The sequence below is a fragment of the Impatiens glandulifera genome, chromosome 5 (genome assembly GCF_907164915.1).
Source record: "Impatiens glandulifera chromosome 5, dImpGla2.1, whole genome shotgun sequence".
Classification (NCBI taxonomy): Eukaryota; Viridiplantae; Streptophyta; class Magnoliopsida; order Ericales; family Balsaminaceae; genus Impatiens; species Impatiens glandulifera.
The window spans coordinates 14,580,715-14,590,784 of NC_061866.1; the positions used below are offsets into that span (position 1 = coordinate 14,580,715).

Genomic DNA, 10,070 nt, shown 5'->3' on the forward strand with positions numbered 1-10,070 from the left:
TCTGTACATCCACTACTACACGTCAGCTCTACATCTCTGCTTGTTGGATGTCAGAGAAGAGTGAATTTCAGATCTAACGGTTCTGATCTCCTTGGGGGAATGCATGCTTACCGGAGAACAAACAGCCCATAATGCACCACGTGTCCTCCTCAAATTCCTTTTCTTCTTCTTCAGTTCTTCTCCTTCATCGATCGATCGGAGATATGGTGGATTCAGAAAACGAATTAGAATCAGTGGGAGGATGAAAAAGGAAGAATGGTAGCGGTGAATCATCATCATCAAGTGCCAAAGAGAGACGGAAGGAAGACGATAAATGGGGACGATCTGCTGTGGGTGATGACGACACTCAAGGTTTACTTGCAGAGGTTTAGAGATTTGGAATGAGAGAAGTGAAGAACGCCGCCCCCATCCCATGATGGCTGCTACTATTATTAGTATACAACAACAACAACAACAATTGGGCATTAATCCTCGGCATCTATCTGTCTGTCTGACTGAATTATTACAGGTTACAACTACTTGTTGTTTACATGTTCTTGTTGCTACAAGGGTAATAATAATAGTTGCAACAAAGACTCTGTTTAGATATCAATTTTTACAACTAATCAACAACAATAAACTAGCACCACCCTATGGCAAGATTAACATATAGATAGATAAACTAGTACCAAGGCAGCAGCAGGAGGAGGAGGGCTGTGAAAATATTTTACAAGCAAGACCTCAGTTTTGTAATTGTCAATTTTCTCACATCTGATGACATCACTGCAATCCTAGCCAAACTTAGTTGATCTTCCATCTGTGTGTAAGTAATTCAGGTCTTAACACCCTGGCCAGAAGAAGGTTGATTTTCTTCTTTCTCAGCATCACTTTCATCATCATCCTCATCCTCTTCATCAGCAAGCTTAGTCAGCTCGTCCTGGATCATTATCTTTATTTGTGCCTTTCTCGGTGTCAGATCTGTCCTATATCTTGCAGCTGAACAAAACAGAAAGCCTTTTAACATCATATTCTTGAAATATATAAATATACTTTCAGACAACCTCATCTTTAATATAAGCCATTTCTGAATAATAAAGTATTGATATTTCTAAAGACACAATTTGCCAAGCATATAGAACTTCAGAAGATCTCTTAGAAGCTAAAGCCAGACAGACCATGAAAATTGGAACCACTTAAAAAGTAAAATCTTCATGATAAAACTTTTAACTGGGAATTAAGTTATGAAACACATACCTAGTTGCTTGAGAATATCAGTGAAGGTAGCCTGCAATAATGAAAAAAAAATGAAGACTTCATAAGAGACTAAAAATAAAAGAGCACACTTCAATTAATTAGCATGAAGATGTGTCGGAAGATGTAAACATGCATGTGTGATTGGAAACCACAATAGTTCCATGACAAGCTAAAGCCCATGAAGACATGGACACATCTGACCGAATAACCAACCCACAATGGGAAGGAGTAGGTTCTTTGAGAACTATCTACTGCTAGCCATTTAGTCTAATAATTAGAGAAGGCTAAATGAATTAGAGCTAGGATGCTTAGTTCTAATCAAACTGATAAATAGTTTACAAAATAAAATTACCGTGGTGAAGTCGACTTCCTTTAAAATCTCACAGATTGCATCTTTCAGCACATTATCACTTGGCCTCAGTTTTTCCTCATTGGGTTTACTTCTTCCTTTCACCATCTTCTTACCTACTCCTACACATAATAGTAAGCCTTAGGGACAATGTTTTAAACAATTTACAAGCACATTCAGAACAAAGACAGTGTACCAAGTTTTTCTGTGGAAGCAGCTTTCTTCTTCAGAGTTGAGTGTGTTTCCTTAACTACCTCCACTTTCTTCTTCAGAGTTGAGGATGTTTCCTTAACTACCTCCAGTTTCTTCTTCCTTGCGAATGTCTTTGGGCTTGGATCACTCTTATCATTCCCCTTGTCCTTAGATGGTTTCACTGATGTTCTTTTCGCAGGTGGGGTGGGTTTTTTAGGGGTTGATACTTTCTTCCTTTTTGTTTTCAAATCAGATCCTTTCTTAACCAAGGACTTCTTGGAACCTCGTTTACGCTTGCGCGTGTGTTCTTCTTCAGACCCCTCTTCTTCAGATTCCTCTTCTTCAGACTCATCTGCACTTTCCTCACTTTCGGAATCTTCAAGTACTTCATGATGTTTGGCCTTTTCAGCAACACCATTCCCATTTTCCTCTTCTTCATCATCATCTAACTCCTTTTCTTCTTCATTATCTACCTCTTTCTCTTCATCCATTTCATCATCTTTGTCATTCTCATTATCTTTCTCCTCAGATACATCCTCAGTCTTTTTTCGGCTCTACAAATACAGGAGATGAATGAAAAGACAGTTGAATATAGCACAAAACCTTTAAAATGTGTTAGCACATCTCTTTCTACCCATATCTATCTCTTGGTATTGAAGATGATTTAGAGAGATAATACTGAGCCTGCCTATTTGGTATCATGATTTTTTTCGTATTGATGATATCTAAAAAATCTACATTTGTTATGTTTTCAAAAATCACAATCTATCTAAAAGATAATTTAGATCATAATCTTTATACCAAAATTAAACAAATTACAGTGATCCAAAAAAAAAACATTTGGATCAACATCCAGAAAATAATCCTATACGGAATAAAAAAAAAATCACTTTAGCAATTTTCTAATGGGATCGTGATTTTGACAAAATAATAATTTTCAGATAGGCTTAGTATGCAATTATAGAAGCTTGTCTGGAATATATGTATAAATCAGATATCCCTGTTAGCTGAGATGCTGCATACGGAGCACAAATTTAAAGCATATTGGTATATAATCACTAATTAAGCTTATATTGCACAAATATCTAATTTAATGTAAATCACAACTTCTTAATTGAAGAAGTAAGAACAATGGTTCACATAAGCTGGCATCTTGAAGAAACAAGGTTGAAAACAGCTCAAAAGATGCCAAATGGTAAATAAAATAACAGTGAAATACATAAAGTAGTGATCTCAATAAAGTTAGAAGGAAAGAATAATACCTTTGCTGAATGTTTTGAAGGACTGATTTCAAAAGAAGCACTCTCTTTGGCTCCCCTCTTGCGCTTTTTTCCCTTACCTGACTGTTAAGGATGCAGACCAATAAAATGAAAATGAAGAAAAAATATTTTATGTGCAACCATCCTAAGTGTCATCTGTTGAATATGCATGCCATAGCAGCAGACTAACCTGCTCCTTCTCAACAAGTAGCTCAGTAGTTGTAGCATGAGGAGCCATTAAAAAATCGATCAACTTCACCACTACGTCTTCCTGTTTATACATCAAAACTAATAGCTATATTACTAACATAATGAAAGCCAAAAATAAGAATATGAAATATACTTTACTAAGCAACTGAAGTTGATTTAGATTTTTTATCAGCATAAAATGCAAAGCACACATCAATCACTTCTTCTCTTTATAACATATTAAATTAAACGCTGAGGCTATTTTAGTCATTTGAACCAAATAATCTACTTTTGTCATCAACAATATTTGTTTAAAAACACAGATCAAACAAGCTGCTAATTGGATTAGTCAAAGGATAATCACATCAAATATTTATTATTTACTTAGTCAAGATGACTTTGTCAACATTTTTTTAATGGAAGATGCTAGCATGATCCCCACAGTCATACCACCTACTTCAACTTAAGGTTGTCTAAGACTATGTCAGTGATTACAAGTTAATAATCACACCTTTTTAGCTGTAGCCCTGCTGACGGATATGTCAAGAACATCACAGAGTTCCAACAACTTCTCCTTAACACACTTGTCCAATTTTTCTTCCAACAACTTCAACTTTTGCTTTTCCTGCATAATACCAAAGTTTAGTGGTATTTCAATTTTAGGTCAGATATTTTATCTCATTGCAGCTTGAAATCAATTTCCATAACCAGCATCTATTCCAGAAGGAAGAGGGAAAGAAAGGGGAAACTGTAGCATAGTAGAAAGTTTATGAAGTCCACAATCCAACCTGTTTAGGCCAGATAAATGATTATTTCATAGTAGCGATGGTACAAACATTTCAGAAAATAACTTACCTCATTCTCTTTCCAGACAAAGCCAGAAAATCTGCAGACATTACTTTTGAACTGAATAGCCTGATAATACCAAGAACAAGATCACAATTATTTTGAATCTTCTCTTGAAGTTGAAACCTAGAAGCAAATTGGATTCATAAGATATGAAGGTAAGTTATTGGATAGTGAATTGGAAATTATCGAATATCAGTGTCATTGAGGCGGTTCCATAAAGTCAATTGCATATAGTCTATCACTAAGCAACCGGAAACTTTTCTAAACTGGAAGGTCAAGTCATTGGATAGTGAATTGGAACTGCAGTCACCTTTCCCCTTCTTCCAAAGAGAACTGTATGGAGCAATTTTAGTGTGTCTTCACCGTTCTTTCTTGACAACTTGTACGCAACTGCAAAAGAAATACTTCAGAATGTGATTGTCTGCTTCACACACAGCCAAAATAAATAAATAACATGAAAGACAATCATTCAGATATATGTTGACCAATTTATAAAATAAAATTCTCAATTTACCATTGGGTATGTCTTTTAGTGCAGTACCACGACCCTGTAATTCAAAATAAAGTCCAAATTAATCTTAATTACAACTTGAGAAGCACAAGATGACACAGAAGGTTCAGTGATCAATGGAGAATACCTTTTGAATTATGATTTCCCTGGTGGAGTCCTTCTCAATGGATGCAACCAACCTCTCTACAGATTTTCGTTCACGTACAGGGCGTTCATTGATACCAGCCAAAGGTGTTTTAGGCTCATTCTTCTCTTCTGGTGTCTTTTTGTTGTCATTAGACACTTCCTTACATACTTTTGCTTTTCCCAGACCTCTTGAACCTTTTTTCTTTTTAATTTCGTCATTTTTATCTTCCTCTTCTTTTGGTTCGTTGTCATTGTCTTCTTCCATAGATGTGTATACTTTCTGATCAACATTTTCATCGCTCTCTTTTCCAGACTTTGTCTTTCTGTTGTCAACGCTCCTTTCCTTGGACACTTTTGCTTTCCCCAGACTTCTCGACTGTTTATTCTTTTTAATTTCTTCAGCATTTTTCTCTTCTTCTTTATCTTCCACTTCTTTTGGTTCTTTGTCATTGTCTCCTTCTGTAAATATGCCTACTTTCTGGTCAACATTTTTCTTACTCTCTTTCTCAGATTTTGTAAATGTATCTTCTTCCATTGTATCTACTTGAGTTTCTTCTTTGATTTCCTCTTCTTTACTATGTGTATCTTCTTCCATTACATCTATTTGAGTTTCCTCTTTGATTTCCTCTTCTTTACTATGTGTATCTTCTTCCATTACATCTATTTGAGTTTCCTCTGCGTTTTCCTCTCCTTCACTACCATTTTTCTCTATTTTCTCTTTTTCGCTACCAATGTCCTGCTTTTCTTCTTCTTTAATATCGTTCACCTCTTTCCCACCTTCTTCATTGCCAATTTTATTTTCTTTACTATCATTCTCCTCTTTTTCACCTTCACTACCAATTTTCACTTTTTCCTCTAATTTACTATCGATTTCCCCATTTTCATCATCTACACTACCAACTTTCTCTTCTTTACCGTCGTTCTCCTCTTTTTCACCTTCGCTACCAATTTTCACATTTTCCTCTTCTTTACTATCGATCTCCTCTTTTTCACCTTCTTCACAGCCAACTTTCTCTTCTTTACTAACATTCTCATCATTTTCACCTTCTTCACTACCAATTTTCTCTTCTTTAATATCATTCTCCTCCTTTTCACCTTCTTCTCTACAATTTTTTTCTTTGTCCTCTTCTTTCTCACCTTCTTCGCTACCAATTTTCTCGTTTTCCTCTTCTTTACTACCATTCTCCTCTTCTACACCTTCTTCACTACCATATTTCTGTTTTTCCTCTTCATTACTACCATTCTCCTCTTCTACACCTTCTTCACTACCATCTTTCTGTTTTTCCTCTTCATTACTACCGTCCTCTTCTTTGACCCCCGTCTGAGGTATTTTGTCTTCATCCTTTGGGTCTATTTCTTCTATCTTATTTTCTCCTTTGGTCTCTTTCTCTTCATCATTTCCTTTGACATCATCTTTAGTCTCCAAGCCCTCCATACCAACCCCATCAATATCCATCCTGTCCTCCACAGTTATCTCATATTTTTTAGCATCTTCCACGTCACCCTTCTTCTCAGGTGTACCACCTCCAGTTAACTCTGCAACAATATTATCAGCCACAAGCTCTTCCTCTTCTTCCCCCATTGCTAATTATTTATCCTATCAAGATTGAAACAGCATTCAACCTGCAAAAAAAGAAATGGAAGATTTTGTTAGAAAACAAACTATTTTTTGTTAAAGAAAAATATGCCATTGGTTTATGAAAAACTCTTTACGACTCCTACTTCAAACTTCAAACTCCAAACTTAGGGTTAGAAAAAGGATACTAAATCTTCAATTTTTATATGAGTGTAACTAAACCTATGAACCGAAGTACGCAAACATGAGTGGTCATTCATATTGACTTTTTTTTTTCAAAACACTTTCTTCCATACTATCCTAAGCCCAAAGATAAGCAAAAACTTCTACAGGCCCTGGTAAGATCCAAAATACACACAAAGGCCAATGCATACAATAAAAAAATCGGAAATCTTAAGTAATCATAACTAAAGCAAGTGAAAACACCACGGTGATCTTTTGGCTAAGACAAAGACGGACTCGTCAAGGGGGGTGGTCGATGGCGAAGAAGGATTTATTTTTTCAACTAAAAATGAAATGCAGCTAAAATTGGCAAGGGAGATAATTGTGGCATAAATTCTATTGACATGGCATTCCATTATTATAAAAATATGTCAAGTGAGAAATTATTTTACGGATGTCCAGTCCATTTTATCGATGGAACTCCATTCGGTTAAAAAATCGCAAGTTCTAGCCTCATATTTGTGGTTGGCTCAAGCACATCATTAGCATGTTTGACCTAAATCCAAATTCTTTAAGAAAGATTCATAAAGGCAGCAAGGGCTGGCTCAGTAGCTTAAAGACAAATGGCCTAATGACACGTGAAAACCCTAGACAACATTCACATCATTGTAGAGATTTTCGTAGTCAAGAAGAAACCCATCATCAGCGACAAGCGGCTATAGGTTTGCAGCCGCAATGGGAACTGCTCAGTCATATCTCCTCCATTGCCAAAGCCGGATTCATTTCCTAGCTCCATGACTCAAGTATGAGCTAGGGTTTTAAAATAAAAAATTTCTCCAAAAACTGATACCTAAAACACTAGAGAAGTAGAGCAAGGCTGAGAAGAATGGGATTCCCAAAAAACCCTAATCCCAGAAAAATCCAACTGTAAATCAGCAAGTTTAATCTTGAATATCTTTTTTTTTTTTCTCGTGGAAGATTATATAATCAGTAAATACATAGAAAATTGTTGAACAACTAGTAAAACAACCCGAATTCCAATACAGTTTAGAAGAGATGTAATATAGAGAGAGATCTGAAAGAAAGCCACCAAAGAAGAAACAAAATGGAGTAATTGACGAGAACCATCATCATATTATACATGAAAAACAAGGAATATATGCCTCATAACTTCAGAAACTAAAAAAACAGCACAAATTTACCAGTTAGGTGATGAAACAGTTTGTGCTCGGAAGAATCGTGGCCGGTCCCGGCGGTAGAAGAAATAGACGACGGAGATGACCCAGCTGGAGAACGACTAAGACCAGATTTCGAGTTGCAGAGGGAGGGAGGGAAGGAAGGACATTAAAAGTATACTTAATTTTCTCACCATATATATTTTTTATTTTTAAATAATTAAAAATGTTAAGCGATAAAAACAACTAAATGAGCAAGAAGGAAGTTCTAGGAAAATTTGAGGAGATATCCTCTATAAGTTCTTAAATGCGTGTATAGTTAAAAAAAAAAAAGCGCGGGTAACCCCTTTTACTGTTTTTGGACGATTTTGTCCATGTCGGAGGTTGCGTGACGCAATCGGAATCGCGAGATGATTTCTTTTTTTGTCTCGCAATTGCGTGACGCGACTGCGTGACGCAACTGAGCCATTTTCTTCTAAAAAATATTCATAATTAATTTTTTTAAAAAATAAAAAAATAAAAAATTGCGTCACGACATTTTCGTAAAAAAAAAGAGGGTCATGAGCGCTATTTAATTTATGCTCTCACACTTTCCGTATTTAGGCTTATTATTGGGTCATCTCCTCAAATTTCCCAAGTTCTAGAGGTGGTGTTTAGACACTAAAGCGTTCAGAAAAAATTAAAAGTGTCACCAGCGTTTTTGTTTTTTATTTTATGCGCTGACACTTTTAGTAATTAGGGTATCTTTAGTGTCATTTTATCAAATTTCTATGTTTAAATTGGTACAAAAATAAAAACGTTATTAAATATATATATAATTATGTTACATCTTTATGAAATATTTAAAAACAAACAAAAATGTTTAAAAATATAATTATTATCATTCAAACTCAAAAGGTCTTTTTTTAATGGGTTAAATAATTTGGCCCAATATTTTCCTTCTATGATATTATTAGTTCTACATTATGAAAAGTGTGTAATTACACTTTAGGTCGATTCAAGCATTACTTCAAACAGTTAGTGTCAGCAATTAATGTGTTCAACAGCTTTTCTTCAACTATTACTTACTGTCATCAATTAAGGTGTTTCAAGAGCTCTCCTCTAAATGAGATTATGATATTTTTTTTGTGTGACAACTAACCTTAATTTTAGCATATTAGTGAGGTTCAATAATGATTGTTTTGGATGTTTGGTTGATATTTCCAAATATTCTAAAGAGGACATTCAATCCCATAGATGGGATGAGTTTGAATCTGATTGAGTTTGGATAGTAGTATAGTACAATGTTATTGCTGGAGCTTGATTTATGCATAGTATAGTTGTGCTATAGGGTAACTATCTAAATTGCCCATTGTTGTTGATGTTGCAATAGGCAAGTTATAAGGAGTGGGTAAAAATGACAGCGAAGAATTATAATAGCCACCTTTAGGGGATAAATTATAGAAAAAATCACGAGGTTGAATTATTGATTATAACTACTTTTGGAGATACATGTCAATGACAAATACTCAGGTCTATTCAAATAAAATGTGCAAATAAATTTATAAGTCTATTGTGGAATTGGACCTAGGGCTTTGAGGCCTAATTTGGTGTGGCTCAATGTTAGGTACAAAAAGAACCTATAACACATTGATTCTTAGTCTCATTGATAAGGTGCTGCGAGAGATTACTAGTGTCACGACAACACCATATGGGTGGCTTCAATTGGAGTCTTTGTATATGACTAAGACACTATCGTCTCAGATCCACATCAAGTAGAGATTCTTCAAGTTTAAAATGACTAAGGGGAAAGACTTGTAGACGCATCTTGACGATTATGTCAAGATTCTCCTTGATTTGGAAAACATCGGGAAGAAATACAAGGATGAGGATAAGGCGCTGATGTTTTTTAATTCTTTACCGAAGTCGTATGAGACGTTAATAGACATACTCAAACATGGGAGGAAGGAGTTTACCCTCGATGATGTGATGAGTGCGTTGAGATCAAAAGACCAAAAGAAGAAGAATGAAGAGAACAATATAAGTGAAGATGGACTATTGGTTCGAGAGAGAACTGAAAGGAGAGACAATAAAAACAAGAAGAAGAGGCGTTTGAAGTCTCTCGGGAAGAAATCTACTAAGTGCTACAATTGTGATAAAGAGGAGAACTTTAAGCAAGATTGTCCATATTTGAGTAATGACGAGAAGAAGAACGAAGAATGTACATCTTCATGACGCAACCCGATGGGTTCGTCAAACCAAGCGATGAAGGAAAGGTACGTCTCCTTAAATGCTTGGTTTATGGTTTGAAACAATTCCCAAGACAATAGTATTTGCGCTTTGATGAGTTTATTGTTTGTAACAATTTTGTGAGGAGCAATTTCGATAGTTGTGTCTATGTCAAGTGGGTTGATGGTTGCGGGGTCTTACTATTATTATACATGGATGATATGGTTGATCGCATCGAGAA

General features: G+C 35.5%; 1 protein-coding gene across 5 annotated transcripts; it reads right to left on the minus strand.

Moving 5' to 3' along the window:
* Window positions 1-490: 490 nt before the first annotated feature.
* Window positions 491-7,786, minus strand: LOC124937643 (DEK domain-containing chromatin-associated protein 4-like). Of its 5 annotated transcripts, none has more exons than XR_007099386.1 (14): window positions 7,649-7,786; window positions 4,710-6,331; window positions 4,586-4,619; window positions 4,382-4,461; window positions 4,078-4,137; window positions 3,734-3,847; window positions 3,224-3,304; window positions 3,037-3,117; window positions 1,879-2,328; window positions 1,779-1,836; window positions 1,586-1,698; window positions 1,234-1,264; window positions 719-975; window positions 491-641 (listed from the first exon to the last, which is right to left on the minus strand). XR_007099386.1 is itself a non-coding variant. In XM_047477939.1 (12 exons), exons 2-12 carry the CDS (start codon window positions 6,288-6,290, stop codon window positions 812-814), a joined length of 2,895 nt encoding a protein of 964 aa, XP_047333895.1. In that variant the 5' UTR covers window positions 6,291-6,331; window positions 7,649-7,786; the 3' UTR covers window positions 679-811. The 5 variants fall into 5 exon arrangements, 1 of the variants encoding a protein (XP_047333895.1); XR_007099385.1 differs by having other exon boundaries at window positions 1,586-1,704; XR_007099383.1 differs by having other exon boundaries at window positions 1,586-1,704; window positions 1,779-2,328.
* Window positions 7,787-10,070: the final 2,284 nt, after the last annotated feature.